We start from the raw sequence: 20648 nt of genomic DNA, 5'->3' as shown, positions 1-20648 counted from the left end.
CTCCTTTTGGTATTCAAGGTCTGCATGGTGCATTGATTTTGATATATCAGCATGTACACAGAAATATATAGAAGTGGCGCTCGAACGGAAAAGATTAAGTGTGCGGTTAGTAGAGAGAAGCGATAAAAATGGGAGGGATTGTTGTGAGGAACGCTACGATGATTAAGCCAGTTGAGTAATGGGATGGTTAAAACTTCCAGAAAGGAAGAGGAATTTTCAAATAATTCTTCTCACAGGTATAGGGCAGACTCAAGGGAGGAACACACAGGAAACAGGGTTGGGCAGGGGGGCTTGTGAGGAACTCAATCATAAGAATAGAGTAGAGTAGAACAGGAGACATTGGGTTCGGAGCGGCTTGGATGTTTAATTGCAGGCAACATCCCCAGTGGACACAATGCAGTAGTCCTTGTCCTAGCGAAAAATGGAGTAACCTTTGGGAAACTTGGGAGTTTTATATTTTACCGTCGAGATAGATTTCTGCATTATAGGTTCGTTGAAACCAACCGATCAATAAAAAATATGATTGCCACTACAAAAACTGGATGACTCAAAAAGCCGATACCATAATCAAGAGCAGAAAATAGGTTGACCATTGTGTTGTTGTAGGCAATGTGTATGGGAAGTCAGGATTCGAGGTTAGAAAGAAGAAAACCATAAAATTGACTTCAGGACATCGAGGTATGAACAACATAAAATTTCATAGCCCCACCCGGTTGTTAAAGCAGCCAAGAAGGAAATTCCGACGCGAAAGTTTCAGACGCTGATCAACTAAATAAATAGCTCAGCCTTTCTGGGGAGCATCACCAACTTTGTAGTCCCGTTTTTCACTCTCGTTTGGAATTCATTGTATCTTACGGAAGTTTATTGTTCACTTTAGAACCCTAGCAATGTTCGCTTAATTATTTTGACATGAATGGATTTCTTCCTTACCGAAATTTCCAAGTAATGGATTACTAAATACTTCTTAGAGTAAGTTCATCCATATTTAGAGTGCTCAATCATTCCGAAGTGGTTGAGTAAAGCAATGGACTTATCCTCTATCAGAAAGTATTCTATCACCTTTTACCATTGTAGCCGTTTTACCCAGTGTAATATTTCTCCAACCTCCACACTATAAAAGGGTGTATATAAAACAACCAATTGTTAAATATCCCATTATTATTTAAATTTTAGCCTTTCAGTACAGTACACTTATCAGAAATTTCATTACTTAGCACTTAGATCCGTACGAGCCTCCTTCTTGGTTTGACGGAGTGTCCAGCAGCACGGCCATATTCAACTTGTGAGGGTACGGCATAGAGAATAATTGGAGTCTGACCACCCAGACCTTGGATAATTCCTTGCTGACCGCCAAGTCCTGAGAGTCCAGCAATGCCTGACAATCCCGAAAGTCCTTGCAAGCTTGCAAGTCCAGAGATTTTCTTTGCGGCGATGTTCGAGCTCAATGGTTTATCACTATCACTTTCAATTTCAATGACTTCAGCATTTTCGGCGAAACTTTCATCCTCCTCTTCTGGAGCTGACTCCTCGGCTACTTCGACTACTTGCTCTTGGAGGAGATCACTGGGAATGGCGTATGTAGGTGAGGATCCTGAACCGCCGCCAACTGGAAGAACTTGGACAATTTGAGCTTCGCCATTACTGTTTCGCAGCAGGAGAGGAAGGAGTGGCAAAGTTGTAAGAGCTCCGAGTTTCTTGAACTTGAGGAGAAGGAGTTTCTTCTTGATCAATGGAATTCGCCAGACACGACCTTCTTGCTTGACAACGCCACTTTCCTTGCGACCAGTTCTATGTTCGTATTGTTGAACTTCCTCGACCTCCTCAAGATCATCAGCCGCTGCGGGAGCTGACAATACTGCAAATTAAAGGAAAAAGTGTTAACAGGCACTTATCACTTATTTACTTAATTTCGCAATAATCACTCAATCTAAATACCTGAGTGTGCTAGAGCAATAACCAAAAAGGCGGAGAAAAGAAGCTTAGCATTGAACTTCATGGCGACTAATTAATGAATTGTCGTGAGAGACCAACAAAGGACTGTTTAGATTTCCCGTGAAATTTCTGAGGGTGCTCCTCAACAACTAGCGACTGACTGATAAAGAACGGACCTAGCATAACCAATTTATATTCAGAACTCACACATCTCTTTTGGCACAAATTAATCTCGGAGTTTTGCAATAAAGAAGTCTAACGGGAACCAAGATCGAATTATAATAAATTATTGGCAGAAGATTCCTACTATAGCCAAAATATTGTTCTATCTAAAACCAGCATCTAGCATACCGGCTTGTTGTCCAATTCATCTCGCTCCAAGGCAAGAAGAAAGCACGATGAAAGGCTAGAGTGCGGAACCCTTCACCTCGTACTCCAGAGAGCATCAGCCCAATAAAAAGTAGCAAAACGTATATAAATTTGTTGTTATCCACAAAGATCCAAGTCTTTTGTTATTATTTTCATTTTCACCTTTCCATCTTTAATCTCATCTCTCCTCTCAAAAAATCTAACATCTGATGGCCGGTATGGGTCAGAGCAAAACCGTGTTGCCATCAGATTATGCGGTGAAGAAGTTTTGGTCGAAAGAGGTTTGTTCAGAGCATACCCTCGACCCTAGCAATCTAGCGTCAGGAAGTAGCTTCCTATTAGGCAAGTATGCACCCACGTATGTTTCTTGATTGACACGCTCTAAGCCACATTAATGCAAAAAAGTTCAAAGGAATTGCAGAAAATGACATTTTTGATTAATTAGTTTTTCTTGCGGGACCAGATTTTCACATTTCGTGGGTAATCCATAAACAAATGTTCACGTAAAATGGCAGCTCTCCCTGTTCCCTCAAAACATTTGTTTTCTCCGACCATTGACCGAAACATTTAGCCATATCTAGGCATAGCATTATACTGAAGATACAAAAAAGTTCGCTATACGAAATTTAACTGCGAACCCATTTTCTGGAAGGCTATGATTCCCAGGGAGTATCAATTACATGACCAGTAGTAGGTCGGCGAGAAATAATTTTCCCAGTGAATTTGCTGGAGTACATAAACAATTCACCACATTACTCGCACATTACGTGCCCATGTGGCAGGGAATCCCCTGGTCCTATCACTCCTGCTCTTCAATTACATTCTCAGATGGAAGAAGTTTCGTTCTGGAGTATTCTCGTCCGCGGGTTTTTTGCTTAGCCTCTGCGGTAACATAGTTTCCAGCACCGCAAAGCACCGCAGTAAATAATTAAGTGGTCAGAAACTCATTTATTGACTTTGGAACAAAGATTTAGACCAGGGCCAACATTCGCTACAGCTCTCCCGTGCGGGTCTTGAAAGAGCATCGGCTCAGATCCCGTTTCTCAATGCAGTTCTTGGTCCACGTTGATGGGGTAACTATTGTAATGGTCAGTTAATGGTCGTCCTACTTTGCATCCACGAGGAGGAACATCAATCATATGCGCTGCTTTCAATATACCTCCAGGGCATGCTAAAAATTGGTTATAAACATATCCGTGGCCGTCTAGAATAAAAATGGGCTAACAACTTTAACAACTTGCTTAGCATACCACCAACTAGTTTTCCATTACGCTAGAATCTAGGTTAAGCTTCAGTAGACATTGTTCAGTGTGTTGAATTTGGAGGTCGATTTGGGATATAACTTGTCCAATTCAATACTCATTCATTCATCATTTAGTAAGTCTAGTTTCGAGCCCTCAGACAACGGTAGTCAGCCGCTGAATTAATGAGCTCGTAATGGTGATAAGGCATTTCCATAACTTCTATTAAAAGCGTTCGGAAAATATTTTAGGTCTTTTCCGGGTAATATTTACGTCAATGAATCTGACCAGGCAGATATTAACCTGCGCTCACATAGGATGACGCAAGATTTTCAGAGCATTTCACAGTGAGGTGGAAGCACGTGCCAATGATTAGAGTATAAAAATGAATGCACTTTCTTATTTCGCACTAGAAACGGTTCGATTAAACCTCGAATTTCATTCACTATCCCATTTTTGAAGTGCAACACCTGAGATCATTGAATCGGAATACTGGATTAGTTTGAACTTTTCCTTCCGTTTAAATGCATGTAATACTTGTATATGCACTTTTAATTCAACATAACTACATAAGTCAAAATTACTTTTCTCTTTGCAATCTTTCCAGAGAAGATCCCAAGTTTGGCTGAAACAAGAATAAAGATAGCAAGACAAAGAACCACTTCAGTTTGTGCTGTGTCGAAGCACATAATTGCCAACAGGTAGCATGAAAATCAGCGTGCCGTAGGGGAGCTGACAATCATAGGTCAATTGCATTAAGATACCAAAATGGTGAGTCCATCCCCATCTGAGCGAAAGGTTAACAATTGCCCCAGGTCATTTATGCCTTTGGGGAGATATGACTAGACTAAGTTTCTAGTTAAGATTGCGGATGAACTATTCTAAAAAGTATCAGGGGCAAGTTACACCTTTTGCAGCACTTGATATTCTCCGCCGTCATATGTCACACTGATGATAGCTGTTAGTTCGAGAATGCCCCTCCTGCGTAAAGCATTCTAAATATACTTATTGCTCACGCTGCCGAAAACTTTCTCGAAATTGAAGAAATCCAAGTAAAGCGGCGATCTACCCCCCACAAATTACTTCACAATGATTCAAAGGGTGTTGATGTGTTCGGTAAAGAAGGGGGTCAAGCAGTGGACTGTAGGATAGACTGATGCGGAATATAGGTCTCGGAAAATCAATCTATTTCTCTCTGGAGTTGATATGTGGCTTCCCAGGAGCCACTTACCAAGACCGTTAGTGGGTGATGATAGCCACACCCTGTGCGAGGTGAAACTACTATTAAGAGACCCTACGGATCTAGATTGAGGAGTCGAAAAATGTTTTCCAACGGCTCGCTTCCGTAAGCAAGTTTGGCTACCATGTTATAGAGGGCTATGGCACGACGACCATCCAAACCTCGTTACTTGTGCAATTTGGATGGGTTTCTTCAATGACCCTACCACCCAAATCGAACCGGACGCGTCGTTTCAAATCATCTCCATCCAAAAACGGTGTCCTCCAGTTAGAAAATCTTAGAATTGATCTGCAATCTGTGCCCACTGAGTCCTCCCAACGGTTCTTGGGGTTTCTTTTTTGTCGGCTATCATCGGTTCTGCCTTCTAGCACTCGTTTCAGAATCCTTCCCTCGTGCATTCGTTTGGCGTTGCTAGCCCATTTCAATTTCTATGCTGGTGGGTCGTCAACTAATTCATGCAATTCAAGATTTCACCTAATTCGCCAGGAATCTCCTTCCCTTACGGCTCCGAAAATCTTTTCTCTCGCAGATATCGATCATCTTTTCCGACAGATGCGTCAATGCTCACATCTCGTATCCATACAGCCGAACGGGACAAATTAATTTCTTGTAAATGCATAGTTTATTGCATTTGTATACTTTTCTCGATCTCATTACGGAGAGAACCACATAAGATGCTTTATGTGCAGTAATAATCCGGCTTTGGAACTCCGCCATGTACATAGGAGGTAATGGAGGAGGATTGATGCAATGTATTTGGTACTATCTTCAGTAAAACAAAAATAAAATACTAAAATCAATGGAAGAGATGAATAAAGTTGAAGTTATTCGACTATACAAACTCCAACCTGAACTCAGACTGACCAAAAAATGGATCCATTGTCGTTAAAAACAAAATGATAGGATTCAGTCACAAGCTTCGACGTGGCAGGACGACCCCAGTCCTGTCGAGAAATGGACAAGGGTTCAGCGTTAAAACGTAAGTAAGTTAACACAAAGAAACAAATACGTGTCTGCACGTTAAATATTGGCACGCTCACCGGAAAGGCTGAAGAACTCCCAAGAGCTCTTCGGAAAAGGCACATTGATATGCGCTCTACAAGAAACACGATTCACATGAGAAACTAGGCACTCGGGATGGCGAGAGAGATCTGTATGGACTTGTCAAAAGCCGACGCAATCGTGCACAGGATATTGATCACTTCAGTCGCGTTAATGACAAGAACGGTTTTTTGCTTACCTACTAACGATAAACGGCTAGAATATTTCAAGCAGATTTCAATGGAAGGATTTGGCCATCCTCTACTTCCACAAGCGTTGCCGACATCAGGGGCGTACCACCTGTCAACGCAACTGAAGTTGGGGAAACAATAAAATCGGGGAAAGCAAGAGGACCTAACGACATCTCATCTGAGCTCTGGAAAGCGATGAGGTGGGACCCAACCCACTGGCACAGTGAAGTCTTTATCGGGTTATTCAGGAAGAACACCATTTGACTGGCAAGAAAAGACCGGAGTTCCAATATGGAAAAAGGAACGCAGTTCAGCAAAGTATTCAAACCATCGTCCGTATTCACGAAGTGGTTCAAACTCCCGTGAAACAAACCGGTCAATAGAGAACTGCTGCGGGTCCATAGATGCCGTTGGGCATGTCCTCATTGCCTCACTGATACACACGTAGGCCAGTCTTAGGAGTTTGTTAAACTCTCTGGATTATGGGCTGAGTTCAGTCCTTTCTGCCCACATTACCGCCACATAGGTATCATTGTCCTTACTATTGCAGCGTATATCCAAAGTAGTATCTCCCGGGTGCAACCCCTTTTTTTGCTGCTATGGACCTGCAAGGCGTCAGAGCCTTTGTAGCTTTCCGGCAAGTGTTTCCGACATGCATTTTCGGTCTAGCGTAGCGGTTGCGGTTGCTTTCTCGCCTTGTTGGTGCGTGTTTCGGGGACACCAATATGTGCTATTGCACTAGTCTGCTTAACGGTTTCCGAGTGTAATTCCAATTTATTTGAAAGGGAAAACACGATGAGACCAGAGCAGGGAGTAATCACAAATTGCAAATGACGTCGTTACGAATTGAAACTTTTATTTAAACAATCGAAAATAATTTAAGAAAGGAAAGAATAATGGAAACACTTTTCGAACAATGCGAGCGATCCGTCGTCATTTAAGGCTGGAGGCAGAAGAGAACCAACCGTCTCCATGTGGTTCTTTCTGCCCCCAACTCACGGCACACTTTCCTCGCTAGTCCTCCACTCCCGTGGCGAGCTTTACAAAGTGGAAAGTTCCGCGCCATCTATTTGTTCGCATTCGCAACATTCGAAATAAATTTCGAATGCTGCGAATCCTACCGCGCCACAAGGCGCCTCCTTCCCTTACGGGTCCGATAATCTTTCGAAGGACTTTTCTGTCGCAGATATCGATCTGCTTTTCCGACGTTTGCGTTAAGGTTCATGTCTCGTAGAAGCATGGGACGAATTAGTATTTTGTTGATGCGTAGTTTATTGCGTCTGTGCACTTTTCTTGATCCCATTATGGGAAGGACTTCTTTAATGGTTAATGAGAAGCAATAATCCGCCTATGGATTTCGTGTTTTTCATTTCTATCTTTCGCGGAGTAAGGCCCCTAGGTAGGCAGATAGGTGCACCTGTACGAAATTATGCTCGCCCATTGCAATGCTCTTCATAGTAGCAGCCGCATTTTGAGTTTGGGCCATATATTTCGTTTCGTATTCATTGACCCGGAGCCCCACTTCACTTGCTCCTGACTCAAACTGTTCGAACGCTTGCTTCGCGAGAAATATCGATCGAGTAAGATTATCCACGTAGTCTGCGTACGTCACCAGCTGCGTGGAATTTACGTACCTTTGGTATCAACTCAGAACACCTTCCTGACAACGTATTCTAGCAACGTATTCTAGTTAAAGAGGATAGAAATATAGGAATCATTCTTAAACAAAATTTAAAATATAGATGTATTTCAAAGTTGCTGACTGGAGATCTCGTGCCTGTCCAAGTTTCACTGGAAGCCAGGAGAAAACTCAAGAGGTAGTCGTAGCGTTGAATACTTCCAGCAAACGATCGGCTCGGCTGCCATGTCAACCAGCGCCATGGAGGAAGCGGCGGTACTCATTAAAGTGGTGCTAAGGGTAAATTTATCCTTAGTGATAAGCTAGAAATATATAAGGTAATGGAAGGAACATTATATGTATAACACATCATATAAAAAGATATAAGGTGCCTTGAGCCGCAAGAAACTGGAAAACGCTATGACTTTCTAGATGGACACAATGTTAGAGAGTAGGCAAATAGAAATGTTGACAAGTACAATTTCTATTGTCATGAATACTACTCAAGGCTACCCACAGGGTGGGGTATTACCACCTTTAACGTGAAATAGGTCAATGATTGCCTATGGGATGATTATCTGGGCAGACAGAACTGAGCTCGGCACAACAGTCTGAAGGTTACATAAACTGCATAGGTTGGCTTGCGAAAGTGTCAGTAGGGTAATGAGATCATACCCAATGGCATCTCTGGAGATTCTTCGAGAATTAACTCCTGTCCATCGGTACATACAGATGCAAAATTTCCGCGCGTACCGTGAAGACGAAAACTACTTAAATTGAAGGAAGATTTATAACTCAAACTGCCTTCATCCAGATCGAGCAGGCGGCGCGAGATCTTGGGCTGCACATCAATGAAGGCAAGACAAAATACATGGTGGCAACGTCAGCACCGAAGACGAATCAACCAACAACATCAAACCGCACTGGTCAAACACAAGCACGAACAAGAATAAGGATAGGGGAATACAACTTTGAGACCGTTGACAATTTCTCCTATCTAGGGTCGAAAATCACAACCGATAACAACTACGATGATGAAATCCGCGCACGGTTGTTGTCAGCCAACAGAGCCTACTTCAGCTTACAAAGACTGTTCCGCTCGAAACGTCTCACCATAGGGTCAAAGCTCTTACTGTACAAGACTATGATCTTGCCAGTCCTCATGTATTCCTCGGAAACTTGGGTTCTTAGCAAGAAAAATTGCGAACTCTTGGCCGCGTTCGAGAGAAGAATCCTCCGAAGAATTTTTGGCCCCCTACATGAGGATGGACGATTCCGTAGCCTACACAATGACGAAATCTATGAGCGATACCATGACCGTCCGGTTGTGGATAAAATTCGGCTCAATAGGTTACGGTGGGCGGGTCACTTAATCCGTATGGATGAAGATGATCCCACCCGGAAAGTCTATAAGGGCAATATCTATGGTAGGAAAAGAAGACGAGGCAGACCCTGCCTAAGATGGAGCGATGGCGTGGGCCAGGACGCCAGACAGCTTTTAGGGATATCGAATTGGTGGACCTCGGCGCAAAACCGGGATGTCTGGAGTTCCTTATTAAGGCAGGCCTAGACCGGATACCGGTTGTTGCGCCGTTGATGATGATGAAGATTTATATTCTTTCTAAGCGATATCCCGAATTTCTGACAGCAAGGATCAGCATGACAACAAGGTTTTTTCGACAGGAAATTTGGGAGAGGTTGAAGGTACAGGGAAAACTTAGATAGCTTGGCATTGACCAATTGACATTGACATAGGCTTAAACCAACAACTGATTACCTGTACACTGACGGATCCCTTACAGCAAAAGGAGCTGGCGCCGGGTTCATTGAAGTAAGGAAACTTTGAACCAATGGAAACCACACTAGTATAGCCCAGGTAGAAAAATACGCCATAGATAGATGTGCTTCGTTCTCCCTCCAAAATAACCAAAGGGAGCCGAACATTGCTATTTGAACCGACAGCTTACCAGTTATTAAGATACCTGGTCCAACCAGGAGAATTGCAAACTGATATGGGAATAAATAAGGTCCGGGTTCCGGGCCATTTAGGTTTAGAAGACAATGAGGCGGCAGACGAGTTGGTCAGAATTCTGGGGAATTTGATGAATATGAGCTTCAACAACCTTCTTCTTTTTCTTCAGCCTTTGTCTCATTCACAAGCGGGATCGGCTCGTCGTGATCGTTTTCGCCATTTGGTTCTATCAAAAGCTTAATGTAGATTCAATCGCGAGACTTCCAAATCCCCATCCAGCGTATCAAGCCACCGCCTTTTTTACCGGCTTGAACAACATACTATAGATAACAGGTATATTATTACTAGTAAAGGCGCAGTGTTACTTCCCTTAACAAATGTCATAATACACATTATTATTAAAGGAGAGTCCAGAATAAAAGCTAAAATATTCTCTGTCGATCCTTATCGCAGGATGCATGCAAATACTTGTCGAGTTTTTGCACCTTAGCGGGTGCCTTTCTTCAACACCTTAATGATATTCCCTTTTCCGCTCACTGGGCAAGGAACGGTGGTCATACCAAATATATCATAAGCGCAGCATGGGATAGGTTGATGGGTCTAAAAGGATACTCTTCCCCAAATTTCTCGAGCCCTGACTAGCACAGAGGGGTACAAATGGGTGTCCCCGGGACACTTCCACGGAGCTACATTTAGGTATTGGCAGATCTCTATGGTCTACTGCTTTTGGGATAGCTTGACCTTTGTGGCCACCCTTAGCTTTTACTAGGCGTTGTAAACGATGCCTAAATATTTATCCCAACTAATTGAAGCTATCCCAGCCACTTTTTGGTATGTCGGATAGTAGGAACACATCCGTACCTCACCTATATTTCCGAATAGGCTTCACATTCACTTGATATCATTTCGTAACTCTCATGCCTATTCCACTTCGCAGAATGGAGTCTTCTTTCCCATTCCTTCCTTAGCACACACTAAGAAGACCTCATTTTTGTATTCACTTTGGGGCTTATCTTCTCATAGAGATTGTCTTCCAGAAGTCTCTCTATATATACTGGCCTTTGGAACTATAAGCTGAAGCATATTGCCACCCTCTCTGCGGAATATCCTTCACTACCTGTATGTTAAGTGGCAAACTCTTTGCATAATTAGTTTGACATTTTTTTCTCTCAACGATGGAGTGGCAAATGAGATGGGACCTTAATGAAAAACGGACGTAGAGGACTTAAGCTATGGCTGTTCCGTCCCCAATAGATCGTCTTTACTTTGTTTTTTAATTTCAAACGAAGAAGATTGAATTCTTGCGATTCCCTTTTCATTTGATTTCTTTTGCTACTCTATGATGGGGAGCAACTCATCATTCACTAACGTAGTATTTGAGATAATTTTTAATTTTTTGTTAACAAATTCAGGGGTTCTGATTACTTTTTGCATCTGAAGTTTTACTGATCAAGTAACCAGGAGTTCAAAATTTCGCGAACGGGAAGCTGTGAAAGGCAAGCACGACCACTAAAAGACATCTCGGTTGATCTTGTGTACACTGCCATCATGTCTTGGAAGCTGTTTTCGATGGCGTACCAACATCTTTACCCTCAACGGGTTGCTACTGGGACTAGTAACTGTCTTCCGGACGAACCTGGTTTATTTCTTTTCATGAGATGCTTTGCTAGCAGTTTAGCGATCCATTAGTTGAGGGGGATATCCTTGACCTGATGTTAGGTAGCTGGATACCTTAAAGCGATGCGTTTGCTAGTTCATTGGTTTGAAAATTCATTGACGGGAAAATAATCTGCTTGAATTGCTGCATCATGGGCTAAGTACGGCGGCACCTTCCTACTTTCTGGGTAGTACGACTCACGTATTGCATAAGTTACCGCAGTCGAGCAATAGTTTGAAGGGATGTCTTTCAAGCAGATATTCTGACTCATCTCACAGTTTTTCTGCGGATTTGCAGTAGGAGTCAGTATGCAATGCATCTCAGGAAATCCTTAGCTGGAGGATCAATTTTCAGTTCGTTGAAATTATCGGCAGATTGAACATTCGTAGAAAAACAGCTTAGGTGTATGACGAGTTTTCTGCTACGGATACGGACTTCTGAATACGTGAACCGATCAATTAGAAAATCTTATATTTACGCTATAGCGATTGTTCAAAAAACTTGTCATATGTACTCCGGGTTCATGCATAAGAAGATGATGGATTTCTTCTCCCCAAATACCATTGCTTCGTTGCTTTCCTGGAGATGCGGTAGAGTTCAGGGTATGAGTAATGTGGATCGCGTCAACAAGACGACTTGTACCCCAAACGCTGGAGCAGATCTATTTATCACGATACACGTGCAAAGGATTGTACACAGTGAAATCCTGTCGGAAATTAAATCACGTAGCCAAAGAAGAAGCAGTACCCCAATGCCAAAAACTGCAGCAACTATACGGCAAAGCATAAGGTCAAGTTCACCTCATGAAAAAGTAACCGAACTAAAATATTTCTTCGGAATGTGAGCAGCAATATGTCAACGAAAGTAACGATTCAGAGCTGGCTGGCTGAAATCAAAATTGTTCTACTTATTAATTCTATATATATATGGTGGCAGTGTCAGCACCAAAAACCAACCAACCAACAACATCAAGTCGCACTGGTCAAACGGGAAGAATAAAAATAGAATTGTGAACTCTTGGCTGCGTTCGAGAGAAGAATCCTCCGCAGAATTTTTCGCCCCCTACATGAGGATGGACGATTCCGTAGCCTACATAACGACGAAATCTATGAGCGATACCATGACCGTCCGGTTCTGGATTGCGTAGATCAGGACGCCAGACAGCTATTAGGGATATTTAATTGGTGGACCTCGGCGCAAAACCGGGATGTCTGGAGTTCCTTATTAAGGTAGCCTAGACCGGATACCGGTTGTTGCGCCGTTGATGATGATTATGATTGGTTTGATTGGCGTTGTCAGGATTTGTAGGGCAGCTGTAAGGGAGCTATCTATAATAAATATGGGATGGCATGAAAATCCTCGACGAGAGATGAATTTGGTCAGAACCGTGCGGAGAACATTGCTGACAGTTACCTAACGGGCTACTTGCCATGATCATAGTGGTGACAGCTAACAGACTTAGGTTTCCCCTCAAAGGCGATGAAATTTGGCCTATCAGGAAGCGTTGATTATGATGATGATTATGATGATGATTCGAGCATAGAGGCATCCATGCGCGTGCTGGCAGAATACTATATCGACGCGTCGCGCCTGCATGGCCACCTTTCGACGCTTTCCAGATTTGCAAATGGCACCAAACATGGTACTATCATGATCGAAGCAAAATTGATATAACCATCCCAGCTAACTGTTATCAGTCATTAGGTCTGAGCTATCTCCAAACCGGAAGGTAGTAAAACGTGATCATAGGATTCTACCAGAGAGAGTAGTTGGATGATATGTCCTGTTGGCATGAGTTTGTACACTTCAGCCGAAGCATTGAAAGAGGATATGATCCGTGATGAATTCTTCCTCTTTCTACTCAGCTTCGAAGATTTATGGCTCCGCCCAAGGGCAAGCCTATCACTTACCTTCTGCTTTGGGATAGTTCCACCTTAATAGTTGATAGTAATCAGCATAAAGGGTCATCCTGACTATCCTGGCATTTAGCAAAACGGGGAAGAACTCAATAAATAAACTCATGCAAGAACAAAATTCGTTGTAAAGTATATGTTTTCTTATGGAACACTAGCATGGTGGCTAAAGGTGGAGGAGAGGCAAGCTACAAATAAGCTGTCGTCGCTATAATAATCCGCTTGCCTCTGAATTTCAGGCACCGTGAAAAGAGCATGGTGAGGAACCAAGCACTGTGGTATATGCACGGATTTAAGACAGAAGAAGAGACTGAGACTGGGACACATTGACTAAACCCGTGGTAAACATATCATAATTCTTAGGTTAAAATGCTTCTTTTTCTGCCTGATATGTTTTTCGTTCGTATGTTGAAGAGAATCTAAGAAGGATGATCTAAAATCTATATTTCTCCAGGTAGCATTTATGGTAGCGTACCCAACTGCCTAAAATAACCTTAAAATAGAGGCGGTATAATCTAGATAACGTAAGAGTTTAGAGCGATACACAAAGTATGATTCAGCAGTTAGCTACAGGAATCATCGTTAGCAATTTTTAGCTATAAGAATTTTACAAAACAGCGAACTCAAGCAACTAGCCCACCGATGCGAGGCGTCGGTGGATTATAGGCATAGTAAATTACACAGAGTCCGATCACATGCGCCGCTCATCCATCAATCTGATATATTAAACTCGTATTGGATCAAATTGTGCCAACTTTAAGGTAGATAGATAGATATTAGATAGTGTATGTGGACGTAACCCCGTATAAATACCTGTATGCGGGCTTAATTCCGGATAAATTAACGTAGATAAATCAACCGATTATTATGAATCTCCATATCCATTTTAAGAATAAAGAGTTCATGTCTAATTGCATGATTGACGATCCAGAGCCATTCTTTAAAAGCAAAATCATCCATTCCAGGTAAGGATATATAGAGGGTGATTGGGTTGAAAAAGTTATCTAGATTTGAGTCATTATCATATCAGAACAAACAGCGTCTAAAGTCTTAACATTGCAGTTCCGGCACGTACACTGAACATGATCAGGTATTTTGCTGAGGTCTGCTTTACTTCGAAAATATAATAAATCTCCTTCCAAGGATAACAGGATACATTCAAGTGAAACCTCGTTAACAAAAAGGATCAAATTTTCTTGATACTAAATTCTCCAATTTTTAAAGTTCCCCAATCCTAGATTAAAGTATCCAAATGGGAATCATCTTTTATTTGGCATCGTTAAATTCCTACCCCAATAACGTTCCGATTATTCCCATTCCACAGTAAACAAAAACTGAGAGCTTCCACTTTCATGGAACAGGTTCATCTCTCTTGAGCTATTAGCCAAGCATCAATCAAACCTTAGAAAATATATTATTCGGGTGTATATATTTACGTACATCCGTCACACGAATGTTAAGGAGGCTAAGACTCCCTAGAAGAATACAGGTCGTTCGGTGCTTTATATTTCATCGTAAACCTGGGAACAGCGAGCGGGGATAAGTCAAAGAATAAAAGGAAGACTTTCGAAACCAAGCCATGCCGTAATCAATAAAAAACTGGGAGGGGTGGCAACTGATTCGATATTCGATTTCCATGGAAGAAAGATAATCTTCTAGTAAACAGAAATCGACTTAAGCAGGTGGGAAGTGTTCGGGGTACCTGCCCAGATCAAAAAAGGATAACGTGAGCCAATTTGCTATGACTACTATCCATACAGTTTGATCTAAACCGTTAAACTTTCATGAGCAACCGGTATGGGAGCATATTTGCAGGTAGTAAATTGGTATCAGTTCAAAGGGAGTAATTTATTTTGGAAATCGCCTTGACTTCCTTTACGGTCGACAACTCTGAATAGGACGCTCCCATTTGGCTAGGACATGGGAAGATTTGACGGCGCCCAGTCTCGCTTGTTTACTTACTTCGGCGGATTATCGATAACGAAAATCCCTCAAATGAACTTTTATTTGATAGCTTTGTTTGTTCATCACTGGAATGCCGGAGAAGTGCTTCCCCCGTAATCCGTCCTTGCAGCGACGTGCGTCCTTGGAAGGAAGCATATTATTGCTATACACCTGAACGAAAGAAATCCATTTATTAGTTGATTTGCATTATTATCGGCTTGCGAGCGCCAAACAACAGCGATTCCAACGAAAACGAGCTGGCCCCGAAATTGGAGAGTTCTATTGCTGCAAGACGCCTTCTATTTTCGAGATATGCAAATCCGGACGAAGCTCCATCACTAACCCACTTCTGTCAATGGAGCAGATGTATCTATACAACTATCACAGATATGTATGTAGTTCTCGCCAGAAACAGATTTTGTTTTGAATTTATTTGATTGCATTCTTTGATCGTTCTATTTTTGCACAATTTCTAAAGTTCAATAAATTCATTCAATTATGGCGGAATGGGAATTCCGGACAATGATATAGCTGTAACAAACAATCTTCCATGTACGGTTGTTTCGCGATGTAAATCTCCATATGGAAATGGACAAAAAAGGTGTCGCTGACCAAATTTTAAGTTGCTATTGATGAATGGATTTAACTTTAAATTTTCCTAGTCAATTTCTAATATTTTTAGAAATACTTGCAAATTCTTAAGGTCGTTCACCTGCTGTGCATGTCAAAAAAATGCAGCGCGTTTATAAAGCACGAAAAGAATTCACCTTTAAAAGCTATTTTCGCTGTATCTATTGGATGTCAACCGAATTAACCGATTTGCACTGCCAATGCTTTCTTCGGGAAGGGATTTTCCAATCGTGTTTTGTCATGCATCGCGCGGATGGTCACCAGCTTCTAGAAATTAGCATTTGGGAACAATAGAAATTTGGCTGATTAGATGTAAAGTGTGCAAGCGCCGGGACAATAACCTTTCAAGTATATCTTTATTTTGTGAAAATTGATGAACAGATTGAACTCACAAGTAATAAAGTTACACAGGCAGATTTAAGGCATCACAGTTACACGCAAATCTCTTGACGAGTCGCATCCCAGAAACGAAAACGAAAAGCTAAAAATTACTGGTCAATGCCCCATCGAATTAATCAAGTTGAAGTGTAATTTATTAGCTTATCAGATAAACGTAGTTGGTGGAAAAATTGGTGAGGAAGGAATGGAAAGATATGCGACCACGCGCGTTTCTTATGGCAAAATTATCTTTAATAAATATTCATCTAAAAAATTTCCTAGCATTTTCTGCAAAAAAATATGAAATAGCTATGGAGCTAGATAATCTAACCGTAATATTTACTCGTGGTGACGATTTGCATATAAGAATAAGATCTCAGCAGATAAATCAGTGACTATATACCTACTGGGCGAATCGGGTGGGTTAAAGCGCATGAAGCTTGTCCTGTTGCATAATCATCTGTGGTGCGATTTTTAAAATCGGTTTACCGTCTGTCTGTCTGTCCGTCTGTCCGTCTGTCCGTCTGTCTGTCTGTCTGTCTGTCTGTCTGTCCGTCACAAGCATTTTTCTCAGAAACGGTTATAGCGATTGACACCAAATTTGGTAGAAAGATGGAAACTGTGAACGCTCACGCATGAGTTACATCCTTTTACGTCGAATTTAGGGGGGGTCCCCATACATGCAAAAGGGGGGTGTAAATTTTTTTTGCATCAAATATACTCATGTGGGGTATCAAATTAAAGGTCTTGGTTAGTACTTTTCGAAGCTGGTCTTAGTTTTGACATTTGTTGGAAAATGGGGAGTGCGGAGAGTTGAAAGTGACTATTCCTTTAAGGGGGCCATTCTCAGAAACTACCAAATCGAAAAATCTGAAAAAAATCAGGAGGCTGCCACTATATGGTGCCTGGGCTCCGAAATACCTTCCATACTGATATCTATACAAATAAAGTTAATAATAGTATATTACCATAATTTTTAGTAATTGGCTGCAAGACCCCCCCTAAGTTCATGTTAGCACCATGAAATTTCGCAATAATATAGGGTATAACATAGAGCAAGATCTCACCAAGGTTGGTCGAAATTGCACTATTACTAACAAAGTTATAATACGTCAAAGTTGTCGCTTCCTTGCAAATTCAAGACTATGAATGTCAATATCATCCGAAAGTGGATATTCTCACATAATACAGGTATACATGTATATGCATTTATTACATGCTACGTACTAAGAAATACACAAAACCTTTCGTACCTGAAGCGCCCAGCTTCCGGTTTCCCGACTTGTTAAGATTTAGTATGAAAGAACATCTTAACTAGATCGGATTACTGTCACACATATTTTGCTTTTTTATACGAAATTTTGTGAAAATGTTGGAACTGTGAACCCTTACGCTAGCAGTAAGTTTTTTTACACGACACGTTTAGCTTATTGAATCCTGTTGTTATTGTTTTGCTTGTCCCCTGGCACCCAGCAGCCTAACAGTCCAAACAGGACCTGATACCAACCACGAAGTACACCAACTGGTGGACACTGAAGGGGCTTTTAACTGTGCGCTTTTTCAAAAACTTTGTGATGCCGCCAGAGCGCATGGTATTGATGATGCTTTAATTAAGTGGATCCATTCTATGCTACCGCAAAGACTGCTGTGCGCTGAGGTAGGGGTCGATAGCTACCTGACTACAGAAGCAACGAAGGGCTGCCCCCAAGGAGGTGTGCTTTCGCCACTTCTGTGGAGTATGCTGATCGACTCACTACTATGCGAACTGAAAAATTTGCCAATACACGCTCAAGCTTATGCTGATGACGTGGCTGTACTTGCTGTTGATCGGGATCTTGGAACGGTGTGTAGGAATATACAACGTGCCGTTGATTTGATAGACAGGTGGTGCCTCAGACAGTTAATCCAAATAAAACCACAATGGTTTTCTTCACAAAAAGGAGAAAACTGGATGGACTTTGCCTCCCTGAGATGAGGGGTACTACCCTCCAACTCTCCGAAGAAGTGAAATATCTGCGAGTCAGTCTAGATAAAAAACCACTTTGGAACAAACATGTAGAGGTAAAGATGAAACGAGCTCTCACAGCTTATGGGCTGTGCAGACGGACCTTTGCCTCGACATGGGGACTCAGGCCTCATGTGGTAATGTGGATATACGTTGCCATCATTACGCCGATGTTCGTATATGCATCCGTAGTGTGGTGGGTTAAGGTGAGACAAAAAGGTTTTCACCGTAAACTAGCCGCACTACAAAGAACTGTGTGTCTGGGTATCACTGGTGCCATGAGCACGACATCCGGCGCAGCTCTGAATGCACTACTCAAGCCCCTGGATATATTTATTCAAAACATTGCAATGAGAGCAGCTCGTAGACTAATTCGATTAGATCTATGGGAAAACAATGGATGTGGGGGGCACAGAGCATTGGAAGAGTTACTGAGAGGACTGAATCCAGTTCTTACAATGCCTTCCGATTCTCGTGTCCCCATACATCTGTTTGGTAGAAGATATGAAGTTACCCTAAAGCGTAGAGAGGACTGGGAAGACCCAGAGAAATGCGTGACGGGATATACGGAAATCTTCTACACCGATGGCTCAAAAACAGAAGAGGGTTCTGAAGCCGGAGTCTACCTCTCGAATAAAAACGAGAAGTGGGCTTTTCCTTTGAGACAATATGCAACGGTTTTTCAAGCCGAAGTTTATGCGATCCTAAGGGTGGCAAAGTGGATGATTGATGAGCGGTTGAAGAGTAGACGCATCGCAATCTGCAGTGACAATCAAGCTGCATTGAAGGCGTTAAGCAGTCCTTTGATCACCTCGAAAATCGTTCAGGAATGCAGAAACCGTTTGAACTCTATGTCTAGATTCAATACGGTGGAACTACTCTGGGTACCTGGTCATTGTGGCATGGCATGGGAAATGAAATCTCGGACGCTTTAGCGAAAGAGGGGTCAATCTCCCCTTTGCCCGGACCGGAGCCAGCAATTGGAGTATCAGTAGCATTAGCCAAATCTGTTTTCAAAAACTGGAAACAAGTTTCCCATAATGACAGGTGGCAGAGCCTAAATACTGCTCAACACACCAAACTTTTCCTGCCAGAACCGAACATACATACCGCAAAGTTTATCCTGTCGAAAAGCAGGAGAACTTGCAAGTGTATTGTGGGCATTCTGACAGGCCATAATTCACTAGCTGGGCATATGTTCAGAATAGGAATTACCGAAGATGGTACGTGTCCCTCCTATAATGAGGAAGCGGAATCCACGGAGCATTTCCTATGTGAATGCCCCGCCTATGGACGCATCAGGCATCAGATCTTTAGTGCCGATATCCTCCAATTGCGACGGGTAGCATCAAATCCACTAACGGAAATCCTGTGATACGTTAACGAATCCGGAATATTCCGTTAGACGGGGGAGGCGAGTACAATGGGCCAATACGGCCTGAGTGCTCAGAAGCTGTAGCTTCTCCCCCACCATACACACACACACCAACAGGACTGATGGCAACACTTAGGCTATGTTGCCAGAAACACACTATTGTTTATGGCCAAAAACAGTCAAATACAAATTTATTAAGTTTGATTCTTTTTAAAGGTTTTTGTGTCTGTCCGTCTGTCTGACTGTCTGTCTGTCACACCCGATTTATTTGGAAACGGCTAGACCGATTATCACGATTGGTGAGATCGTGTGGTCTGTTGTTCCCTTTACATGCAGCAAGTGACACTATTTTATGTTAAGTTTGAGGGGACCCCACATATGAGAATGGAAGGTGAAATTTTTTTTTCATAGCATTTGATCATGAAGGATATCAAATGAAGGGGATCAATGTACACTTTCCGAAACTGGTCTCATATTTGATATCGGGTGGAAGGTAGGGGAGTGAGGGCTCAAAACATCACCCATAAAAAAATGTAACAGGTCTCGTTCTCAGAACTTATCTAACCGAAAAAAACTAAAGAAAAAAGTGGTGTATCTGAATGAAATCTAGGCCTCAAAATACATCTTATTCCGATATTTGTACAAATAAAGTTAATAATAGTATATCAGCATATTTTAGGAATGTTGTCGGAAACCCCCTCAAATTCATGCTAGTATTACAAAATTGGTACTGCATGGTACTTGCATAAAGGCATAACTTTGGGAAGTTTGAAGGAAAACCTACTATTATTAACAAAGTTATAGATAGTGAAACTTTTACATTTTATGTCTATTTCCATCATTCTAAGACGTGTATGTCACATGTTGCAAGCTTAACAAGTATCAGTTATTAATATTTTAGGGCTATGAATGCTTAGTCGTTGTTAAGTTCATAATATTTTTTTTTTGTTTATTTTTTAGGAATTTTTTGTGAGCAACTGGATCAAGAAACAAATACGAATTTTCCACCGTAGATTTACTAATATCTTGAGCGTGCACAGTATTGCTTCCAACCGGATCTCATAGTTCGTTATTGAAACATAGAGCAATTTATACATCCATCTCCAAAAAAGGTGTTTTTCTACTGCTACGCTAGAGGGCGC

The 20648-nt window shown here is 41.9% G+C and overlaps 1 protein-coding gene across 1 annotated transcript; it reads right to left on the bottom strand.

Annotated features, from left to right (window-relative positions):
- Window positions 1-1140: 1140 nt before the first annotated feature.
- On the bottom strand, window positions 1141-2114 carry LOC119657251. The gene is made up of 2 exons (XM_038064071.1): window positions 1936-2114; window positions 1141-1855 (listed from the first exon to the last, which is right to left on the bottom strand). Exons 1-2 carry the CDS (start codon window positions 1994-1996, stop codon window positions 1218-1220), a joined length of 699 nt encoding a protein of 232 aa, XP_037919999.1. The 5' UTR covers window positions 1997-2114; the 3' UTR covers window positions 1141-1217.
- Window positions 2115-20648: the final 18534 nt, after the last annotated feature.

This window comes from Hermetia illucens, chromosome 5, assembly GCF_905115235.1.
Source record: "Hermetia illucens chromosome 5, iHerIll2.2.curated.20191125, whole genome shotgun sequence".
NCBI classification, from domain to species: Eukaryota; Metazoa; Arthropoda; class Insecta; order Diptera; family Stratiomyidae; genus Hermetia; species Hermetia illucens.
Note: the sequence above shows the minus strand (reverse complement) of the source record. Positions and strands in the feature narration are given on the sequence as shown.